Source organism: Mesitornis unicolor, unplaced genomic scaffold (assembly GCF_000695765.1).
Source record: "Mesitornis unicolor isolate BGI_N332 unplaced genomic scaffold, ASM69576v1 scaffold10968, whole genome shotgun sequence".
Classification (NCBI taxonomy): Eukaryota; Metazoa; Chordata; class Aves; order Mesitornithiformes; family Mesitornithidae; genus Mesitornis; species Mesitornis unicolor.
This window is the reverse complement of record NW_010201259.1, coordinates 3,031-27,581: the sequence shown is the minus strand read 5'-3', so window position 1 is coordinate 27,581 and position 24,551 is coordinate 3,031. Positions and strand designations below refer to the sequence as shown.

Below are 24,551 nucleotides of genomic sequence, written 5' to 3'. Positions count from 1 at the left end.
GTCCCAGAACTACTGTGAAACTACTGTGAAACTTATAAATATGCCCTGAAAAATAGCAGGCTCTCTGGCGATGTAATCAAAGCTGTAAAAAGAATAAAGGAATACTAGTTCATGGTGGTTTTGGAAGACATGCTACTGTAGAAACAACTTTATTTAAAAAAAAGTTTGAGAATGTCACAAATGAAAAAAAAATAAAACCAGAAACACAACTATACATAATGATTTCTCTTTGCAGATTAACAGCAAGAAGAAAGAATCAGCATGGGAGATGACAAAAAGTTTGTACGATGCATGGTCAGGATGGCTAGTAGTCACCCTAACTGGTTTGGCATCAGGTAAATTAAAAAACAGGATTTATTTATTATCTTTGTCAGCAAGCATAGTTACTGTGCTTTTCATTTGTGTGTTTTCCACCAACTTGGTTAAGTGCTGGTTCAGACTACTACCATAGTTCCATGAGGGAAGGAGAAGGTTGACTGTCTTGAGTTACAGGCTTCAGCATTTTGAGGAGAGGGTTTACTCATCAGATGAAAAACAAAATCCTCACTGAATTTAGTGTGAGTTCCTTGGAGTTATCAAACTTTCACCTGCTAAATTATCAGTTCTTTAATCCGTTGATTGAAATTGGTGTTTTCCCTTTCTGTTAAATTTTGCTTTTTTAATGTAGGATTTGTTGTGAAAGTGTATTAATTGATTGTGCTGGATGGTTTTTTTCTGCTATGAATATGGTTTTTGTTTTGTAGGAACTTTACAGAACCCATTAGCTTATTCCATATGAACCAAAAAGTAGCTCTGGTATATGTATAGTTTTGGTAAACACACTTGTTTGTAAAACATGCTTATACATGAGCAAAGTCTAGCTATATGTTTGTGCCATACCTTTTTAGAGGCTGTTATACAGAAAATACTAGCTTTAACAGGTAGAGTGCTGCTTTCTATCAGCATAGTTTGGAGTGACCGAAATACACAGGAGTGAGTAGTCACAAACTTTCTGCCCAGTTTTTAAAAAAAAATAATTTCAAACAGACATCTTAGATTAAATGCTAGAAAACTTGGATTAGTTGCAGAGTATGGCTATGCCTGTTATAAAAGGCATGGTAACTGTATAATTACTGCTTAGATATAGACATAATCACTTTCACAAATCACATATAAATTAATAAATATGCAAAGTTTGTAGCATGTTTACATACCGCTGAATGTTTAAACTGGGAGTGTATAATTACTGGAAATTGCCTGTGATAATTTGGGTGGGAATATGCAGGGTTGTGTTTCCACCCTCCAAGCTGCTATGTTTATTAAAATTGCTTTCCTGTGTTTCTGAGCAATAAAGCAAATAAATTCTGGCCGTTAAAATTCTTAAGTTTTTCAGTTTCAATTGCTTTCTGTTGTTTGAGTCTAGTGAATCTTAAATGAACAACCCCGGTTTCAGTAATGGTAACCCTGATTTATGTTTATGTATTTAAATTGATTTGGTTGAAATTTTGTTTTCCTGAGATATAGCCTTTGACTTTGGTTGGCCCAGCATCACAACCTGAGGGTGTGCCAAGATCAGTAAATATAAATTAGTAAATCAGAATTCTCTACTACCGATTTACACAAGTCAGTTGTGGCTGTCTCTATTTCTAGTAGTGATTAATACCTTAAAAACAGTGAATTGTAATTCATTAGCAGTTGTATACGTTCACAAAAATACGGACTTTAGAAGTAGTTTTTCAGTATACTGCTACAATGAAAAACTATTTCGTTTTTGTAAAATAAAAGTTTTAATTATTTTTTAAATCCTTTGAAGCAATTTCCTTAAGTAATGCCTATTTTTTAAGGACTTTTCAGCAAGTTTTCTGCGTGCAGTTACAACACAGAATCCATGTTAAGCTTTGAGTTTTAACTACTTATTGTCTGTACTGTTTGTTACCTGCAGAAGGAATTTTGCATACTCACCATGTTACAGAATTAAATTGTTTTGTATATGGATTACATGAATGTCATCAGGGTTTATTTGATGGTTTATTTATGTTGCTCTAAAACTGCTGTTCACAAGGTAAGAATTATTTTCTCCAGATACGCTGTTCTGTACAAAACATGGTAGGCAAGCTCATGAGTTATCTGAGGCACAGCAAGGTAGTTTTGTCAGAAGACTTACTGTCTTTTTTATCACAAAAATGTATCTGTCCTCTTTTGACTCCTAACTCCTTAGTTTGAGTAGACTATTGGAGAACTGTGACATGGAGAAGGAAGGAAAAAAGCAAGCATTTAATTTGGGAAATATACAAGGTACTAAATTCTAATCTTACCATATTGCAAATAGGGTATGTTCCTGGAAATCAGTAATATTTTAAGTGTTTATTTCTTTAGGTTTTTTGTAATTTCAGTTTGCATTACTAAATATCAACACATTTCTTCATTGTAGTTGTGTGCGTTATTCCTATTTACCAGAATATTAATACAAAACTGTTTCTACAACAGGGGCATTAGCAGGATTAATTGACATTGCTGCTGACTGGATGACTGACTTAAAGGAAGGCATTTGCCTTAGTGCTTTGTGGTTTAACCACGAACAGTGTTGTTGGGATTCAAATGAGGCCACATTTGAAGTGAGAGACAAGTGTCCACAGTGGAAAACATGGGCAGAACTAATAATTGGGCAGGCAGAAGTAAGTATATACCCGTTCTTTCATGGTCTTACTCAACAGCTTGACTGAAAATAATGGTTTTAAAGTAAGGGCACTAAACACAGATTTGAGTTGTAATGTCTGCTCCATTTTTCAGTATTTTAATAGATTAATAGGTTATACTGAAATAAATATGCATTTCATGCACTGTAAGGGGGCTTGGAGTGTTACAGGTGTAAGGAAGCTATGGGAGTAAAGAACCGTTAATAGCATGAGATTTTCTGTTCTTTATCATGGTTACACATTAAAAAAAATGAAATTAGTTCTCTGATAACTAAGAGTGGATTGGTTTTATTTTTTGTACCACAAAACTTTAAAATAAACATTTACTCAGTATTCAGTAGATTTTAGCATCTATAAGAAAATATCTATGCTATGTTTATTTTTTCTTTTTAAGATTAAGTATTAGAAGACTTTCTACTTTGTATAACCCAGTCTTTGCTGATGTGCAGGTGTCATGACTTCATGCTTTTTCTAACAAAACGCTCTGTTTCCTGGCTTGGTAATAACTACTGTCCCTCAAAATGTGTGTGGATAAGTGTACTTGCAGCAAGAGTACTTTTGGGTTTTTTTAAGTAGTGATTTTGCTCCTACATCAAATACATATTAAGATTTTGATTTTGGTTTTCCTTTTAGGGTCCAGGTTCATACATAATGAACTATATAATGTACATTTTCTGGGCTTTGAGCTTTGCCTTCTTAGCAGTTTCTCTGGTGAAGATATTTGCTCCCTATGCCTGTGGCTCCGGGATACCTGAGGTGAGGTCTAACTAATATACACATTATAGATGCTTCATATTAATGTGGAAATTTCTGCTGCCCACAGGGTCCGGGGGAAGGCAAGAGGGAGCACCCTGTGACTTTGATGAAATACATTAATTCAAATTGAAATAATATAATTGTGCTTATTGTTGCTGAGAGAAGTACCCAAAATTTCAGAGAATCTCCTGAGTTTGTAGATCTTGCTGCTGCGCACTTCTGGCTGGACTAGTTTTTAATAAGCATTTAGCTTAAGAAAGTAGACTTCTAAAGGGTGATTTCCAAATCTCCCCCCAGTCCCCACCCTCCCTACAGTGATAAGAGAGCAATGGTTCATTGGCAGAATACAGGTACTTTGATGCAGCAATTGATCTTTTGTTGCACTGGCTTTAATTGCCTTAACTGGCACAAACCATCAGGTGGTCATGAAGTAAAATTTGTAATATCTTCAAAAACTCATTCTTTTTACAATTGCTGTCTGCTACTATACACAGAATGGGAGGGAAAACCTCTAAGTCAAAGTCTGGTCGATCTCACTTCTCCAGTCATTCTGTAAATATTTCTTTGTGTACATGTACAGTAGAAGTTGAAGGACAAATCTTGCCTCTGAATAAGTCTGGAATAGTCCTGTGCTGTTACTCCAGAAGAGATTTAATCCTAAATTGGTTTCCAAATCTAGCTACCCTTTACTTTCTAAATACAGATGCCCAATGTTTTATGTCCCATTTATAGACATGTTGTCCTTTCCTGTGATAACTACATTTCTTCCTATATGTAGGAATATTTTCCAGGCTAATAATATGACAGTTAGGCAAAGCAGTACCTTTGAGAAGTGACACATCTTTTCTAGTGGAAAAAGGGTGATCTTTTCCACCTTTATGTCAAGGAATCTACGGATATTTTTTTATCTAGAGATGGTAAGACATAAGGAGGAAACAGAGGGGTAAAATTGGTGCAAATGTGATATTGTTACAGTCTTGAATATAGTTTTTGCAGGTTTATTTTTCCTTTGGAAATTTTCTGCCTTTCACTTGATAATTTGCATCATAAACAAATGGATACAGTCTCAGAAGCTACTGAAGATTAATTTTATATTAAATGCAATTATAATGTTGTTGTATGTTATTTCCCAGTGTTTGAGTCACAGACAGAAAGCCTCTGGCAACCAAATGGACTCGGTGTAGCAGTCTGAACAATACATGTTTTAAAGTGTGATAAAGTAACTCATTTGAAAGGTCTATTCTTGAAGTTATGCAGCTAAAATTATAAAAGTAATTATTTTCTGAAAAAAGGAGAATACAATAACAGATATGTTTTTTCTTTCCTCCAGATAAAAACTATTTTGAGTGGCTTCATCATCAGAGGTTACCTGGGGAAGTGGACTTTGATGATAAAAACAATTACTTTAGTCTTGGCTGTTGCATCAGGTTTGAGTTTAGGAAAAGAAGGTCCCTTGGTGCATGTTGCCTGCTGCTGTGGGAATATTTTTTCCTACCTCTTTCCAAAGTACAGCACAAATGAAGCTAAAAAAAGAGAGGTACGCTCTTGTAAAAGCATTTCTAGAATGTATTGGATATCCATGTGTTTACACTGAATTGTTTAAAAGACGATATTTGTTCTCTCAGATGGTGTTTAGGCTTAGATTATCAATATTATTTATTATATAAAGAACAATGTATTATCCCTAGCATTCTCCAAGGTAAATTGTTTCCATGTCAGTGTTAAGTTTGCCTTTCTCCCACCCAGGGGATCATTTGATTATACTGTTCTTGGCTCTACATGTTGGTTATTGATGAGTGTCTTCAGCTGTGAGGACAGCAGAAGATTTTGAACCCATGAACAAAGTATTCCTGGAAAAGAGTTGGTGACAAGAGTGTTTCTGCTCTATTTCAGTTTGTTTTTAGTGAGAGTGTGGTGAGTTAGCCTTGATGCCCACCAAGCCGCTCTCTCACGCCTCCTCCTCAGCAAGACAGCAGGAGGAAATGAGATGAAAAGCTCATAGGTCAAGATGAGGACAGGGAGATCATTCACCGACTACCATCACAGGCAAAATAGACTGGACTCAAGGAAGATTACTTTATTGCCAGTTAATAACAGAGTAGGATAGTGAGAAATAAAAACAAAACTATAAAAACACCTTCCCCCTACTCTCCCTTCTTTCCAGGCTCAACTTCGCTCTTGACTCTTCTATCCCAGAGTGGCACAAGGAGATGGGAAATGGGGGCTGTGGTCAGTTTTTAATGCTTTGTCTCTGCCATTCCTTCCTCCTCGTGCTCTTCCTCTGCTCTAGCATGATGTCCCACGCATGGAAGATGAACTCCTTCAGCATGGATCCTTTCCATGGGGTGCAGTCCTTCAGGAACAGGGTGTTCCAGCCTGGATCTCCCACAGGGCAGAAAACCTGCTCCTGTGTGGACACCTCTCCACAGACCGTGGCTCCTGCCAGTGGCCTGTTCTGGCATGGGCTCTCCACAGGCTGCAGCTTCCTTCAGGGAACAGCCACCTGCTCAGGTGTGGGGTCCTCCACATGCTGCAGGGTGGAGATATCTGCCATGGTCCTCCATGGGCTGCAGGGAGACAACCTGCCTCACCATGGTCTTCACCATGGGCTGCAGGGGAATATCTGCTCTGGTGCCTGAAGGCACCTCATCCCCCTCCTTCTTCACTGACCTTGGTGTCTGCAGAGTTGGTTCTCTCACATTTTTCTCACTCTCTCACACAGCTGCAGTGTTTTTTACCCTTTATTTTAAGTATCTTATCACAGAAGTAGCACCAGCATCGCTGACAGGGTTGGCTTCGGGCACCATCGGGCCCATTTTGGAGCTGGAACTGGCTCTGTTGGACATGGCCGGGGCAGCCTCTGGTGTTTTCTCACAAAAGCCACCTTGTGCAGCCCCACCTCGCTACCTAAATCTTGTCACATAAACCAAACTGAGAGAGCTATGCTAATGAAAGCAAGTATAGTCATAGAGTAGCAAGACTTAACATTCTTATTAATTCAATAAAATTTTCGTATTTTAAAATAAAAAAGGGTGTCGCCCCAGCTGTACTTCAGTTCTCAGGCTCAACTTTTGTACTTCTTAGAAGGAGACTGCAGAACATGGGAAATTTCAAAGCTGTGTATTCTTATGTCATTTACTTACCTGTGGTTTAGCTGCTTATCTCAGAATAATGTAATAATTCTTTGAATTTCTCTGTGTATTCTTCCACAGTTGTGTAAGGGCTACTACGTGGGGTCAGTGTTCTTGCAAGGAATTTGTCCAGTATTGTTATAATTAGCAAGCCCTTTAACCATCCTCATACATTAAACATAATTCATCCCTGACACTGTCGGACCAGCTGCTGCTTCAGTTCCTGTTAATCTCTCCCTTAATCTCAGTTCACCTCAGATCTTTTTGAAAGTTTTATCTTGAAGACTACTGAGCCCAGATCTCCAGGAGCAATATGAAAGCTGTGTAGTCTATCATCAGTTTATGTCCCTTGAATAACCATGGAATCATTAAGGTTGGAAAAGACCTCTTAAGATCATCCAGTCCAACCATCAACTAAACACCACCATGCCCACTAAACCATGTCCCATGTCCATGTTGTGATTGGTAGATTTCACTGCCACACACATCTAGCACTCAGAAAACATACTACAATTTCTTGAAAATGAGATATCAGCAATTTAATACGGAAGCGTAGACTCCTTTGGGTGCCTTGTTGGGGAGGCTTTAAGCATCTTTCTTGTCTTTGTCGTGGCTAGCACCTGGTTGGTGGTCACATTTTATGAGCAATCTGATACACTTACTTGATGCTTTTCTGTTAGTAACTGTGTATCCTTGATAGAAACATGGAAGAAACTGATAACTTTAATGAGACCCTTCTTCATGTTTAAAGGCGTATCACAGACTGAAAAAAACTAACAAACCCTCTTCATTGTTTTTTTTCCAGGTGTTATCAGCTGCTTCAGCAGCAGGAGTATCTGTAGCCTTTGGTGCCCCAATTGGTGGAGTCCTTTTCAGTCTGGAGGAGGTATGTCAGGAGATGGCATTGGAGGATAGATATCTTAAAAAATATTCTAGCATGAATAATCTCAGAGTGCTTTAAGCTGCGGAGTCTTTCCTGAAAAGGAAATTCAGAGTCAAGAGTCCTGTTACTGGCCAACTCCTAAAGATGTTTTTTCTTTTCTTCAGATGGATGTCAGCTTTGCTTTATTCTCAGTTATATTTTTCTGGAGAAGGGCTGAGTCAGTTAATAATTACCGTTTACATATGGATAGAGATACAGCAGTTTTTCACTCTAGGAGTGTAGTCTAACAGAAAATCAGCCTCTTTTTTCATTTTGAAAAAGGCTTTAGAAACCTATTGGACAGTTTTGTGAAACAAGTTTTTAAACATTACTTTTCTTATAATTTCAGACACTAAACACAATTGAATAAGATAATTATTAAAAAGGCAAATATGCTATAACCAAACTCTCCAAGAAGTGTTTCATATTAAATTTATTTAATTAGTTGCTTTCCAAATTGAAATACGTAAAAATGTTATTTGGATCATTAGCATTTTTAACGAAAACAAAAAATTAAAAATCTCTGAATTGAAAGAAAGGAAGCAAATTGTTCTTTTGTGTATAATTTTGCTATTTCATTACAGGATTATTGACAATTCCTTTGTTGCCAAAAAATTTTTTTAAAAAGCTCAGAAGAAAACTTGCTTGGAATTCAAATCAGGGTACATGTGGCTTAAGTATGAAATTGCATGTTCTGTGTAGAGGAATTTTTTTTTTTTAATCATACTTCGTGACACATCTGCCAGAAACCTTTCAATGTCGGTTGAATGAAGTTGAAAGCAGGAAATATGCAGGAAATTTAAGCAAGCAGCTAGTGTGCAGTCTGGGTTTTATGAATGCTAGAAAGATATAATTATAAACAGACAAGCTTTTGAACATTAATTACTATGCATTGTTTGCTAGCAGTCTTAAAACATTAGCGTTAGTATTGACTTTCAAACTGATATGAATTGTTGTAGAGCTTTTTAAAAATGTGTGTGCTGGAGTGCCAGTGCTCCAAGTGATAGAACTCATACTGGATAATGTAAGAGTACTTTTTTTTCAGCGTATACCATGTAAGCAGCAGTATCGTAACATATGCATACACCAGTCTTTTCAGTATTTTTAATTGGATCACTAATAATTCTCATGTATTGCCTTTTGCAGGTCAGTTATTATTTCCCGTTGAAAACATTATGGAGATCATTTTTTGCTGCTTTAGTAGCTGCGTTTGTTTTAAGGTCCATCAATCCTTTTGGTAATAGCCGCCTAGTTCTTTTTTATGTGGAATATCACACTCCTTGGTACCTTTTTGAACTGCTTCCTTTTATTCTTCTGGGAGTATTTGGTGGGCTCTGGGGAGCATTTTTCATCCGAGCAAACATCGCATGGTGTCGTCAACGCAAATCTACAAAATTTGGGAAGTATCCTGTCCTGGAGGTTATTATTGTTGCAGCAATAACAGCTGTCATTGCATTTCCTAATCCATATACAAGGCTCAACACCAGTGAGCTGATTAAAGAGCTCTTCACAGACTGTGGGCCGTTAGAATCCTCCTCCCTCTGCGACTACAGAAATGATATGAATGCAAGCAAAATAGTAGATGATATTCCTGACCGTCCAGCAGGCACTGGAGTCTATTCAGCTATATGGCAGTTGTGTTTAGCACTCATATTTAAAATAATCATGACAGTTTTCACCTTTGGTATCAAGGTAAGTGTGAATGCAGTGGCTGTATAATTTGCGGTGATTATTTAATTATTGCCTTTCTCAGTTTCCATCCCTCAAGGGTAGCAGCTTTGTTTATAGATTTTTTTTCATGTGTAGTTCTTAAAAAAAAGTCTTTTTACTCTTGATTAATAAGCAAGTCTTGTAGAAAACAGTATGAAGTTTAATTGAATTCAAACTAGTCCTTTGTTCAGCTGAATAGAAACGTGCTAAATTCAATAGGGAACAGTAGCTGTGTGGATGGATGGCTGTTTGTATGGGCCTGATTCAGCAATAAGGATGATTCTGAAATTTCTAACAGCTGAGTTCAGACATAACCGCTTGGGTTCCTTAGTTCTGTCAAATGGAAGAAAAGATTGTACCTCTTGAACAACTTGTAGGTTTGTGGGTTTTTTAATCTCCTCATTTATCACATAAATGTAATTACTGCAAACTGTCAAAGGGAGCTGATAATGATTTCTTTCCTGAAATTTCCATGTGTTGCATGCCATGCCTAGACAGTTGTGTTGTTCGTGTAACTGTAATGGGAATTTCTTCTCCATTACAAACCAATATAATTTTTGTCTTTCCTGGTCATTTCGTAAATCTGTTTTGGAGGTGTCTTTGTCTCTTTTCTCAATGCCATCTAATTGTCATGCCTTCATCAATTTCTGTCTTGTCTGGCTCCCTTCATAGTTTTCGCAACTGCATCATTATCAAATGTCTCAACACAAACCTGTTGTATAATGTTCACCAAGCAGGACTTGTGTTTAATCTGGCTTTGACTTTTCAGTCTGTATTGCTGCTCCATGTAGCTGCATGCATAAGAAAACACTTATTTACTGTGAGGGTGGTTGAACACTGGGAGAGATTGTCCAGGGAACTTGTGAAGTCTCCATCCTTGGAGATACTCAAAACCTGACTGGCTGCGATCGTGGGCAACCTGCTGTAGTTGACCCTGGTTGAGCAGAGGTGTTGCACTAGGCAAGGTGGAGTGGACACGTCCAACCTCAACCGTTCTGTCGTTCTGTAATAGGTAGACTGGTATTGTTTTGTGTTTCTCACGTGCTGGTATTTAGAAGATATTGCAGCCTGTTATTTGTAGTTATTTTCTGTATATTGGTTGATGGGTAAGAGAAATCTATCGTGTATATTTTAAATGTTAGTCTTCCATAGGTCAAAATTTCAGACATTATTCTATAACATGACCACTCTAATCTATTGTATTCACTTCCTGTATTTCACTTATACCTAGGGCTGTGCTTTTCTAAGCATTATAACATTTCTTACCATTCACGTGTTCATGCACATCTGCCTCTTTCTCGTGGGATTGACACCACAGGATCATACTGTGTGTATTATAATTCACCAGATTACAGAAGGGTAGAGCTTACACTTTATTTGGTTTTGGTTCTTTTTCTCGTAACTTCAGCGTCTGCAAATTGGTGGAAATATTTTTCTAGAGTTGTAAAAATGTATTCACCGCTTTGCCAGTAGGCAAGGAGTCATGCAAGCTGGCATCGATGAGACTGTGCCACATGCATTTCTCTGAAACTTTGAAACATATGGCTGGTTAGAATGTCAGCCAGTATCTGGTGATCTGGAGAAAGGGATGTCACTTTAATGTTATATTTATTTGCATTTTAAGCATTATTTCTATGAAAGGAGGAAAAGATTTAAAATAAATTTTAAAAATAATAATTTTAGAAAGACGACTTTGTCGTTTAAATTGATATTAAGGTTCCTCTGGGCTCTTCAGTTCTGTTCCTGGAGCTGTAGCCATGTACAAATACATTATTTCCCCACAGGAACTGTTTTCCTGTGAGGTAAGCAAAGCAACTTAGCTGCTGCCTGTGGCACATGCAGCTTCCTGCTGTTCTTACTGACAGGATAAAGGATCACCAGGAAACTGATATGGCAGTGTTTGTTGGTATGGTTTCGGTTTTTTCTTTCAGGCTTTTGTACATACGTTGCACTACTTCTTGTCGGTAGACTCGTAGCTGTGTCTAAATGCTGATGATCAACAGTTGGGGTAGAATTACAGCTTTGCCTCAGAGCCTGACTGGTATGCAGCTGCACTACGAAAGAAGTTCCAAGTGGCACCTGTATCCTGATTCCTTGCTTGTTTCAAAGATGATACAGGTGCCACAGAATAAATAATTTTGTCTGTAGTACAACTTGAGGTAAGCTGGCATGCACTGGAGAAGAAAGCTGAGACAAGGTAGAACCTAACTTTTTTCCCTTGCTTCTTCTCCGTGAGGATTCCTCTCCACTTTGTCACTTGTGATTCAGAGGCTTATGCGAACAAATGCAGCTGTAAAATAATAATTACAGTTAGACTTGTAACCATTATCCATGTGTGATGGAAAGAAGAGAATGAGCTAGATGCATAAAAAGTTATGTTAACAAAGGACCAGAAACAGTTTTGATGTAATTTTCATGTGGACACTGAATTTCTGTGGCATGCTGCTGTAGCAGACTAGAATCTTAGGTAATTTCAAAGATTTATTCAATGACTTTTATATCTGAAATGTTATTTTTTCAGAGTGCTATTCAACTGTGCACCAAGAAAGAATTACACTCAAGAAAAAAAATGGTATTTTAACAGTTAGAAAGGGGTTTAGATGCATGATTAATTGTGGGGAAAAGACAGTAGTGGTATAAATGCACAATTTGAAGATTACACTAAAATGGTAGCTTTGAATGGTTGCCTCTATCAACAGTGAAATACTATGTAGTTTAGGATGGAAATGAAGGGTTATTAAATGTTTTCCCCAAAACCTGTGCTGCTGCCTTTCAAACACAAAATTTGTTTGTGCTTGCTTTGTCTGTTTGAAATAGTCTTTGCAACCCTAAATATTGGCATTAAGAAGAATAATAGCAATGATGATGATGCAAATAGATTCTGAAATGCAGTTCTGCCCCAGCCGTTTGATTCCATGGCAAATTCTGTAGTTTGGAATTGCACAATATTTAAATTTCACAGCTGTACAGTGGAAAAAAAATTGAATTATGTGTCCTGTTACACCAGGAGTGCAATTTTTAATAACGTTAATTTGAGAAGAAGGGTTTAGGTGCATTTAGACAGAAAGTAAAAATTCTGTTGCTTATAGTCAGATCTGTACCTCAGTCATGGTAGAAAATGTTTTGATACTAACAACTGCTGTGAGGAGAAGCAGTAGACATTGCCGGTTTAATAAGACATTTAGACACCAGTAAGGTTTTTTTTTTTAAAGATTAACTTCCTAAGGAAAAAAGATACACAGCAGCAGTTTCTCAGGTGAACCGACACTCCTAGTGAAGCTGCTGATAAAAGCAAGACTTGCGATAATATTTTACTTAGCCATGTTGGTAAGACAAGGCTGCGTGGCCTTTTCAGATTTTAGTTAATAACAGAAAAACAGTTTAAATAAAATTACAATAGTAATGGTTTTTACAGTCATGTGTTGTCTGCTCTTTGCAATGGGAGTTGTCCTGCCTTTTTCTCTCTTGACATATTTGGCATTCTATATATACTCCTTTGTATGGGAAACTGAAATATAATAAGCAAAGTTTATTTTAAAAATCACCTACTTAGTTGGTATGTAATTTATAGCAGTGCTAGGAAGCAGTTTGGGAAGGCAGTCCTATGTGCAAAGCTTGTTCAGTAAGTGAATGTTGACTCAGAGGAACACGAAGTAAAGAGGGAGATGGGAGTTGGTAGGGAAGACTTTTCGATACTAGTGCGCAGCTCAGATTGGACACACAGTAAGAATTGTGCTGTTGGCACTGAGTCTAGTTTGTGGTCCTGTACTGGTGACTGATTTGCGCTGAAATACAGTAAAATGTGGTAACATACAGTAATATATATGCTTGTTCAACGTGCTTATAAAGTGGATTGAACTAACCAGGTTGATCAGAGGTATCAATAGCATTGTGTTAAGTTTTACTAACCTTGCAAGGTCAGTTTACATCTTTTTATCCTGATAATTTGAGCATTTGTGTCTCTTTTGGAAAAAAAAAAATACTTGTAAAATGGTGCATCTGGTACGTTCCCATCAACATGACAGCAGTTCTGGTTTTGTTGCAGGTTCCATCTGGGTTGTTCATACCTAGTATGGCAATTGGAGCAATAGCAGGAAGGATTGTAGGAATTGCAGTGGAGCAGCTGGCTTACTACCATCATGACTGGTTCATTTTCAAGGAGTGGTGTGAAGTTGGAGCTGACTGTATTACACCTGGTCTTTATGCAATGGTTGGTGCTGCTGCATGCTTAGGTAAATAAAATTTAACAAAGTAATAAGTATCTTATTTCTTGTATGTAGCCAAAATAATGATTAAAGATGAAAGGAGATATAAACGTGTGCCATTTCGGACCACCTTTTTATATGGGCTTCTCTCTCTTCAGAATAATACATTCATATCTCTACAGGAGACTATCAGATCCCTGTGACCTGAGGAATAACATGAAATTTAAATCAATGAGAATTAATTGAGAATTGTTGAGTATTGAGCTGTCATTACTACGTCAGTCAGAAAATTAATTTTCTTGAAATGTATGAAGTAGAGGATTTGCAGAGTCAAGTACTGTTGAAATTATTACTGACACAAAACTTTCAGAAGCGTCTGATGATTTGAGGAGTCCAGCTTGAGATATTTTTAACAAGTCTGATTTACAAACTGTTGAAAATCAGTTTCATGGAAAGTTGGGCATCTAAACTAGGAGAGGTTTTTTGAAGGTCTTGTCCTAACTTGTTGTCAGAGGATGCAGGGAGGCAACTAGGAAAGCTAAGGCCTAAAAAAATTAAAATTAAACCTTGCAAGGGAAATCAAGGACAAGAGAAAGGGCTTCTTCAAATACATTGCCGACAAAACTAATGCTAGAGGCAACATAGGCCCACTCTGTCTACACTGCTGGAGCCTGTCCTCAGGAGCCCCAGACCCCTGAGGCCCCAGAGGAAGTAATGAGAAAGGAGGAGTTTGCCTTGCTTGATGAAGACTGGGTTAGGGATCAGTTAAGCAATTTGGACATCCATAAATCCATGGGCCCTGATGGGATACATCCGCAGGTGCTGAGGGAGCTGGCAGAAGTCATTGCTAGGCCACTCTCCATCATCTTTGGTAAGTCGTGGGCAACAGGAGAGGTGCCTGAGGACTGGAGGAAAGCAAATGTCACTCCAGTCTTCAAAAAGGGCAAAGATTAGGACCCGGGTAACTACAGACCGGTCAGCCTGACCTCCATCCCTGGGAAAGTGATGGAACACCTTATCCTTGGTGCCATCTCAAGGCATATCAAGGATAAGAGGGTCATTAGGGGCAGTCAGCATGGTTTTACCAAGGAGAAGTCGTGTTTGACCAACCTGATAGCCTTTTACGAGGACATAACCAGGTGGATAAATGCTGATGGGGCACTGGATGTGGTTTATCTTGATTTCAGTAAAGCATTTGACACTGTCCCCTGTAGCATCCTCACAGCTAAACTGAGGAAGTGTGGTCTAGATGATTGGGTTGTGAGGTGGATTGTGAACTGGTTGAAGGAAAGAAGTCAGAGAGTTGTGATCAATGAGACAGAGTCCAGTTGGAGGCCTGTATCACAGAATCACAGAATCGCTCGAGTGGGGTTCCCCAGGGGTCAATACTGGGACCAGTACTATTCAATATATTCATCAACGACCTGAACAAGGGAACAGAGTGCACTGTCAGCAGTTTTGCTGAGGACACAAAACTGGTAGGAGTGGCTGACACTCCAGAAGGTTGTGCTGCCATTCAGTGAGACCTGGACAGGCTGGAGAAAAATTTAACAAAATTCAACAAGGGCAAGTATAGGGTCTTGCCTCTGGGGAAGAACAACCCCATGTACCACTATAGGTTGAGGACTGACCTGTTGGGGAGTAGCACAGCAGAAAGGGACCTGGGGGTCCTGGTGGACAGCAGGATGACCATGAGCCAGCACTGTTCCCATGTGGCCAAGAAGGCCAATGGCATCCTGGGGTGTATCAGGAGGGGGGTGGTTAGTAGGTTGAGAGAGGTTCTCCTTCCCCTCTACTCTGCCCTGGTAGAGTGTCAGGAGCAAGGAGCCAGGCTCTTCTCTGTGATGTCCAATGACAGGACAAGGGGCAATGGGTGCAAGCTCATAGGAGGTTCATTCTGAGCATAAGAGAAAACTTCTTTACTGTGAGGGTGACAGAGCACTGGACCAGGCTGCCCAGAGAGGTTGTGGAGTCTCCTTCTCTGGAGACATTCAAAACCCACCTGGACGCGTTCCTGTGTGACCTGGTCTAGGTGATCCTGCTCTGGCAGGGGAGTTGGACTGGATGATCTTTCGAGGTCCCTTCCAACTCCTAATATTCTGTGATTCTGTTACTTCTTCTTTGCCTTAGAAGTTAAACTTAAAAGCTGTTAGTACAGATTCTGAAAAAAGTTGACCTTTTGCTTAATAAAGAATGCATTTGAATGACCAAATAAACGAGTGGTACAAGTTTAGAATTTGGAGAGGTTGTTTTGTCTTTTATTAGATGACTTAAATCACTTTTGAATGCATTTAAAGAAAGATCATATTCTTTCACTGAGTGAATATATGGCATCAGAAACCTTGGCAGAAAAAACATCATGAATACTAAAACAAGACAGATATAATGCCTGTCTTCTCCCGTTGTTCAAGAAAGATATTTCTTTTCATCCACACAGAATTCTCTTTAACTGTGTGATTCAGCAACAGCATTAAATCCCTAATCCTTTAGACAGCGTGGTTGTTGAACCTGTGACTTCCTGCGTTAGTTCCATTCTTTTTTCCAAATTCTTACCTTACTGGATTTCCTTGCATTTCTCAGTCTTTTTAACCTAGGTGTGGTGTGGAGAAATGTGTAGTTTTATTTCTAGTTTGCACGTATTTTTCAAATCACTTTCTTCTCTGACTTTCTAGAAATCTTCCCTAAATCTCACTTCTAAAAGTTTTGTGTTCATTTTTCCTGTCTCCTTCTGTTTGTATTATACAGAATGGATTTATCAGATGACCGTTAGTGGGAAAGTTACGTCTGTAGTTCTCAACAGAAAGGCAGGAAATTATGAATTCATTATTATCTGATACTAGAATGTTACTGGCTACCATTTTTCTTGCAGGTGGTGTGACAAGGATGACTGTGTCCCTGGTAGTTATTGTCTTTGAGCTAACAGGAGGGCTGGAATATATTGTGCCCCTCATGGCTGCAGTCATGACCAGTAAGTGGGTAGGAGATGCCTTTGGTAGGGAAGGTATCTATGAGGCACACATCCGACTGAATGGATATCCTTTCTTGGATGCAAAGGAAGAATTTACTCACACAACATTGGCTGCTGATGTTATGAGACCTCGAAGAAGTGATCCACCTCTAGCAGTTCTGACGCAGGATAATATGACAGTTGAAGACATAGAGAACTTGATCAACGAAACCAGCTATAATGGTTTTCCTGTTATTATGTCAAAAGAATCACAGAGACTAGTGGGATTTGCTCTAAGAAGAGATTTAACTATTGCAATAGGTAATTATATATGTATTCCAATTTAAATTATTTTACAGCTTAAACCAGAATTTACTCTGTGTGTTTCTAGACTTATTTCAGGTTATGATACCTCGCACAGGCTGTCTGTTCCCTTATTGAAGAATATTATTATCTTCAATAGCAGGCTCTAAGATGGAGAAAGTGTTAATCTTTTTCTATGTCGTGAAACCGAGAGTTGTCATGCTGAAGTAGGCCAAAACATCATAGTCCAGTATTTTTGTTTGGTTTAAGGCTTTTGCTAGTATCTCTTTTCCTCAAGTGATGCTACATTAACATTATCCTTCAAAATTGAGTAATTCTCATTTCAGAACAGCAGCATTGTGTGAGAATCATTGTCCAAATCATTATTAAATTTAAATGTATATCGTACTTCTCTCTGACAGTTTGTTTTTTTACTGTTCTAACTAAGATTTTATAATGGAGAGATAAGTGAAATATTAGTTATTTTAAGTTTCTTTTAAAAATTTGTTTGTGTAATGGGAAATTTGGCCCTGGGCACATGAGCACACAAGCCCTGTTTGAGCCCCCTTTCTTTGGGTGACTATTAGAACTTGAGTGATACTGTTGACAATGCTTTGTGCGTTAGCAAGAAAAATTCTGTGGATTTTGAAAACACTATCATAAGCAAAGGAAAAAATCCTTTTTATATAAGAAAATGTTACAAAAGTGTAACATTTGGTGCGTGAAATCAGTGATGGAAGTTGCATCTTCAATTACTTCTTTTTCATAATTCTTAAGATTATATGTTGACAAATATCCCTTAAACAAAGACACTTCAGAAAGAGACACAGAAGTCTCCTGAAACTTTTTCAAAATGTTTTGTGAATACAACACTGTTTACTTCGGTAAAACTTTTGCCTGTGGTCTTAATACCATGTATTCTATTATATTATACTATGTAGGATGTATAGGAAAACTTTTAAATTATTGTAGACATTAACTGGTTTAAGCCTGCATTTACTTAAGAGTATATGGCGGAATAGCAGAACGTTCTTCTAATAACAGACTTGCACTAGTAATATTGCTTCAGCTGCTGAGATTGCACAGTGCAAGTTGCTGAGTCTTGGATTTTGGCTGGCTTAAGAGTCATTGTGTCAAATAGTTCGGGTACAGGGAGGGATGCTGTTATCACCAAGATAATGAAGACATGAAAAGGAAGAGGACCCAATTCACACAAAGCTAAATAAATTCATGTAAACAAGACGACAGGATTTTCAGAGTGATCAGAAATTATTTCTTTGGTTTCAAACTACAGCCATTAGAATAATGACAGTGGAGCTGTCAATTCAGATTGTCTGTCCCCTGGACAGTTTCTTCAGTATCCATCACTGTGCTTCCTGCATGTTAGTTTTTAAGTCTTTCCACCTTTGCTAAAGTGAGAAAGGTAGTAGCCGAAGAATGCTTAAAGCTGATTGCTAGATGGCTTTTGTGGTTTCTGCACGAACACTTCTTAAGGATAAAGCAGTGGCTACAGAAACAGATCAAAATAGCATATATCAGAATGTCGGCATCTAGATAATAACATCAGTCTGGTAGTGTTGATTGATCTGTCTGTTTGCACTAGATTATCTTACTTCAAGAATGTAAATTCTTCCTCTTCTGCTGTTTCCCCCGTCTTCCCCTCTTTTTCTTAAAGAAAGTGCTAGAAAGAAGCAGGAGGGGATTGTTGGCAGTTCCAGGGTCTGTTTTGCCCAGCATACCCCATCGCTTCCAGCAGAAAGCCCTCGACCTTTGAAGCTTAGAAGTATACTTGATATGAGCCCTTTCACCGTGACAGACCACACACCAATGGAAATAGTGGTGGATATTTTCCGGAAACTGGGTCTGAGGCAGTGCCTTGTAACACACAATGGGTGAGTAAAGTGGCAGCAATGCTGTTTGTTTTGTTAGATACAGTAATTTTCACTTCCAGGATCATGGTATTTGAACTCTTAAGTTTGGTACTGCAACTGAGGACCCCTAACTTCTCATTAAGAAGGTGCTGTGCTGTCGCACCTCTCTTGAATTCTTACTCCTCCCTTGTATTCCATGTGAGGAGGTGGATGATTCAGTAATTTTAAGATGTTCTTTTTAAAATTAGCTCTCATTCAGTAAGTTTTGTGTGTGCAACTTGCATGTGGAGGAGACACGACTTGTCTCGCAGAAATTTAGTCTTGTGTGGTGCAGTCTAAGGCCAGTGTTTCCTTGTTCTTACATAAGTTCTGGCAATATCCAATGTATCGGCTGTTGAACATCTACAGATATCTGAGTTCATAAAAAGTAAGGGAGAAAATGATCCAGTCAGTACCTCCTGTTCTGGAGTTTAGTGATGGCAATTAGCACCAAACTCTTGTTTTTGGAATACTAACAACTAAATAACTACTACTAGTTCTGGAACTTCAGTCTGCAACCTTTGTTTCTATGCTTCCAAATATTTCGAGAAAGTAATTTTAAGATTTAGAATATTCATAAATGAGACTATAAGGAGCTGTCATGTGATTACCCACTAAATACATCAGCCCTAGGCATGAAAACGTAAATGTTCATTATAATTGCCTCTTATCTAAACTACTCCTTTTTTTTCGCCATGATCTTTTTCTATGTAGCTGTTCCTTTAACATTCTGCTTTCCTGTATATCTTGCGTTAAACACTTAACACACAACATTTCAGCTCCTACCTTAGTATCTTGCTTTCTCTTTAGCATGTCTTTTAAGGTACCTGGTGAGTGAAACATTGTCTGCTAATCCACATTATTTAAGATCAGTGTCCATGAGACGAAATAAAAAAAACCCGAAATATAGGTGGGACTTTCTTTGTTTTGCTGTGGGCAAAAGGACTGCTGCTATAAGTGGCAAATATTTAAATACTGCATTGGTTTCAAATTTCATTTTTTCAGATGTATTTTGAAACACATTTGTTTTAAATGTTCTCCTGCTGTTTTTTCTTCAATGCATCTCTCTGTTTAATGGCAAGTGGATGTTTTCAGAATAATAAATTACCCTAAATACCTTTCTCTGATGGGGGAAGGACACTTAGAAGTCAATGTAGGCATACAATTATTCTTGTTTTGGGTAAGGGAATTTGATAAAACTTCAGTGAGGAATATTTACTATGAAGATTTTTTTCCCTAGTTTCTGCTGTGGTTGAGTGCTCAGACATTGGCATTGATGTTAAAATTGACTCTAAAGAAAACTTTATCATGCAAAGCTATGTCAAACCGTACTATACATTTTTAACTATTTTATGATAAAGTGGCAGCAATTATGGATGGCTTTAATAATTCACTATGTTCAGACGTTCATATTTGTTATCCTACTTCAATTTATGAACTTGTGATATTCCATGATCAGCTGTCCATGGCAACAAGATCACATAGTAAATACTAGTACTACTGGTATTTAGCCATGGCATATAGCCATGTGGACATCAAGGACTAATCTGTATTTTGGCAAATATCCTGCAAATTGAATATACTCATATAAAGACACATCAGCTTATTGGTTCCAATCCAGATTGAAGTAGGAACCGTGCAGAAATTGGTGCTGATGACAAGCATAGAGATACATAAAGGCTGAGCATCACTTTTTCTAATTTGTACCAGCATATCCATTCCAGGGAGTTGCTCTGGATTTATACTGTCATGAACGAGAAACTTGCCTGAATTTGTCTGTTTCTATGGACACCAGATAACCCTGCTCTATAGTGCAGCTTCAGACCTCAGTTGCTATGACTTTACATGGTTATTGCTTTGTTCATCTATTGTTGATTGTTAAAATGTGAATAATTATCTGTATGTGTGAGGAGAATTAAATATTAAACGAAGGAAATAAAGTAGATTTTAGTTTTGGTGCCTCTGAAACCTGAAGAGACATGAATTTAGGGAGAAGGGATGAAGTATGCTTTCCTGACGTAATTGATATGAGAAACATACTGCTCTGGGTTGGTTGAAGATCCACTTCTGTTCAGCATTTTGGGAGAAAAAGAAAAAAGGCAATGTTGGGGGAAGGCTACTGACTCTCCGATCGTTTTTCGTTTAATTATTTCATTAGCTTTCCTGCAATCATTCTCTTTATTTTTCTTTTTTTTTCTTTTTTTAGTTTTGCTCTAATCCTTTTTCATTATGATTAGAACTTTTTTTCATTTGATTTCACACACAGTTATTAGCATAACATGATCTGTTTCAGGATTGTCTTGGGGATCATCACAAAGAAGAACATATTAGAGCATCTCGAGCAACTAAAGCAGCACGTCGAACCCTTGGTGATTAGATATATCAGATCTCATAATTAGACACATTAGACGTCAGGAAGCATGAAACTTGTGAACTGTTCAGGGCTTTTATGACATGGGCTGAACAATGAAATCATCTTAGGCTACAAATTTGTATTAAATCGTAAAACAATATGTGCAAAATACTTTTGTAGAAATTAAGCTGTTAGTATGGGCATACTGTTAGTCACAACATTAAAGGAAAGTAAACAGTAGATTTCGTGGTATTTTTGTTCTTGAGATCACATAGGTCCAACTGGTTGATCCAACTGGTTGATTTCCCCAGGCGGAAAAGCACGCAGCTAGGAATGTTTTTTCCTTGCCAAATGCAAATAAGCATTTTCATATATGCCAGTTTCTTTTTCTGATTTGGACAGCTTTAAATAGCTGTTAAATAGCAAAGAAAGTATCATGTCTTTTGAGAAGCAAAGCCAAGCATGTTTTAAATGTATCACAGCATTAGATCTTCCCTGTATTGTCCCTTATTAACATGATTTTTTAAAAGTATTCTTATTTTTAGTAAAGTCTTGTGATTTTATGTAAAGTCCTGTGATTCTGCTGCTGTTAAAATACTCCTTTATAAAATGTTCAGTGACATCCTAAGCCACTAAGTGGCTTGCTACTGTATTGACTGTTGACTTCAGAATCTAGATACTGTAACCATGATGTTGTGCACTAACCTTAGATAGAAGGTAGACTTTGTCTTAATTTGGACATGGGCTGCTAGCTACACATCTACTAAACATACCCACCAAGTTTAGCTGCTTATGTGAAAAACATGCTAATTATGTTCTCATTTTATGCTAATATTTCACAAGTATTTCATGCGTCCTTTAGTAAGACAAAACGAAATGTACTAACCAGAATAACAAGGGCAGCAGCTCATCCATTCTGCTCATTGCTTCTCCTGTGATATTCTCCTTTTGGACAGTCTCACGCTTTTTGATATTTCGCAGAGTTATCATTTTAAAAGCCATGAAGCTGTCATAAGAGCACAGTATCTAAACTGGAAATTGAAAACTTTATTTTACTATTCACAGTTTATTTTCTAAAGCTGTGAACTTCCCTAAAAACCAGGAGACTATTGTTTCTTTTACAAAAGTTTCGTGGCAAAGACAGTGTGCTCCTATGAATACATTCAGCCTGAGCCAGTGCATCAGACTGGAAGGATCCTTTCAATTTAAAAATGGAGGGATGGGGAGTTTGATTTCCCGTTAGGACTTTAGGCCATCAAGCGTCGCTTCTGATGGCGATTGGAACATGCTTCCCTTATGAAATGGGATCAGCATCACTTCTTTGTCATACCTCTCTTTTCTTTGTCCCTCTTTGTTACTTTTTTGTTGGCACACACTAATCAAAATTTCGTTTTTGTAGAAACAAAAAGTTAAATAAAAATTGTCATGGGCTCTACATGTATTACTTGTATTTAATTAAAATGGACTACAGCTGTCAGAGACCATCTGATACGGTGTCTCAGCATTGCTGTCTTTTAACGTTAAAACTGGTGGTTCATCAGTATTTTGATTAATAAAATGTTTTTGTTTAAATAAGAAAATTGGGCTGCTTACTTTTGCTCTATTCCTGTCAACAAAAAGGACTTGGCTACAGATTTGTTCTGCTCTGTCATTTTCCTGCTTGGATTAATATCAGTCTTCCGTTTATCCTTTTCAGGCGCCTCCTTGGCATTATAACAAAAAAAGATATCCTCCGTCATATGGCCCAGACGGCAAACCAAGACCCCGCCTCAATAATGTTCAACTGAAACCCATAGCTGAGGAGAGAGAGGAAACAGAAGAGGAGGTTCATTTGTTGAATAGCACAACACTTTAGTCTGGGGGATACTTCTAAAATCAGAGATGAGAGCTGGGTTTTTGCGTAACAGTGCTGCTGGCAATCAGGAGTTGGTCTGGGGGAATATGTGGCAAGGAGGAAGGCTGATGGGAGCATGGGAAGGGAGAGCTGCTGTCCTGCACTGGATGCGTCCCGAGACGTCAGGTCTGCCATGATAGTGCAGTGGGTGAGCCCTGCGAGGTGGCACAATTCTCCATCCCCAGCCTGGTACTTCAGCATTGAAGAGATGTGTTAATAGTCCCTGTTTCTGGAGGGATCGTTCTGAATTGAGCCATCTTACGGAGAGTGAAAGGTCTTGCCCTTTTTACCATTGAAAACTGTTGTGTTAACTCATGAAATGTATGATTATTACATGTCACCTTTCTGCATTCCAGAAGAGCTTTATTTCTCTCTCTCCTGAGCCGTAACAAAGCCTCTTTAAAATTGGTGTGTGCTTTTGAAGCAGTTGTTTCTCATATTGAGATGTACTGTGAGTTACTGAGGTTCAATCACAAGAAGGGAGGTTTCTCCTGTGCCATTAAACGCCTAAGCTTGTCCATCATGAAATGCTTGGGGCAGTACAGATCCACTGCGACAAAAACAGATTGAACAGATAATACCACGCAAGAACCATGCGAGACTTCCTTCAGCCCATGTGCTATCATGATATGAGAAAAACTAAACTCAGATGAATCTAGTGTTTCAGAGAAAAATACTGGTTTTGTTGCAGAAAATATCAGTAGTGTGACCTGGTCTTATGCAATTTTTGTATTCTTGAAAACACTATATACCAATGTTGTGCAGTATGAGGAAAAATACTGCTATTCTACTAGTTACGAGCTGGAACAATTCTGTATACGTGTATCTGGTAAGAATTGCATGCTGCCACACTGGAGATCTTTTTTCCCTCCCTGTAAAATTTAAGAACGGTCATTTTTATTTGTTCTTCTCCACAAAAGACGTTCCACTGCTGACATGGTAGGAAGAAATGTAACTCATAACTTGCACTAAATGTATATTATTTTTCTTGAAGTTTTACCATTCTTTATTTATATTTGTATGGATTTAAAAATCTATTAAATATGAATCAGTTAATATCTCACATAACTAATTACCTTTTTAATGTGATTTTATAGAATAATTCATAATCCTCTGCAAGTGATGGAGGATTAGCAAATGTTTACAACTGGATGAAGGGTTTAAACAAAGTGGTTTCTTTATGATCCAACATGCATATAAGATCATTTTCAAGTACAACTTTCACTGCCGTTACCTTGAGATTTCCTTTTTCCTTTACTAGCAGATAACTGGAACAGTAATACTAACATTTTCTTTTAAAACACTGCAGGGTTTTAAAAAATAATAGGAAGAAAGCACCTGTAATTAGTAGATTGCTTTTGACTATTTTTTTTAATGTATATAGAGGTGTAAATGATATGTAGCCACAGATGAGCAGCAGGGCAGAATCAAATCCAGTACTGGAAACTTTGGCGGGAATTTAAAATTCAGCAGCAGCACACACGCTCGCAGGTGAACGGACTGATCCTAACTTTACTTTTTTCTTTTCTCTTTTTGTATTCATTTGATCAGACCACCACTACCACAAACACATGCAGAGGAAAAAAAGGTGATATGCTACAAGCCTAAAGTAGGGAGGAAAAAAATTAAGAAATCTAACTGACAAAAATCGTGCTTTATAATACAGGGTTAGATAAAATTTCTGTCTTTTAACAATCATGCCCACAAGACCACAAAAATATAAATGGTAGAAGTGTAAAGTAATA

The 24,551-nt window shown here is 37.9% G+C and overlaps 1 protein-coding gene across 2 annotated transcripts in view; it reads left to right on the top strand.

Annotated features, from left to right (window-relative positions):
• Window positions 1–23,420, top strand: part of CLCN3 (chloride channel, voltage-sensitive 3) — a 37,552-nt gene extending 14,132 nt beyond the window's left edge. The window contains exons 3-13 of one of the 2 annotated variants that reach the window (XM_010190017.1): window positions 236–335; window positions 2,467–2,654; window positions 3,309–3,431; window positions 4,762–4,968; window positions 7,368–7,448; window positions 8,631–9,176; window positions 13,240–13,426; window positions 16,269–16,667; window positions 18,325–18,541; window positions 20,853–20,928; window positions 22,609–23,420. In XM_010190017.1, coding sequence (XP_010188319.1) covers window positions 236–335; window positions 2,467–2,654; window positions 3,309–3,431; window positions 4,762–4,968; window positions 7,368–7,448; window positions 8,631–9,176; window positions 13,240–13,426; window positions 16,269–16,667; window positions 18,325–18,541; window positions 20,853–20,928; window positions 22,609–22,767 — 2,283 coding nt within the window. In that variant the 3' untranslated portion in view covers window positions 22,768–23,420. The remainder of the gene's footprint in view (window positions 1–235; window positions 336–2,466; window positions 2,655–3,308; window positions 3,432–4,761; window positions 4,969–7,367; window positions 7,449–8,630; window positions 9,177–13,239; window positions 13,427–16,268; window positions 16,668–18,324; window positions 18,542–20,852; window positions 20,929–22,608) is intronic. The other variant, XM_010190018.1, reaches the window with a different exon arrangement.
• Window positions 23,421–24,551: the final 1,131 nt, after the last annotated feature.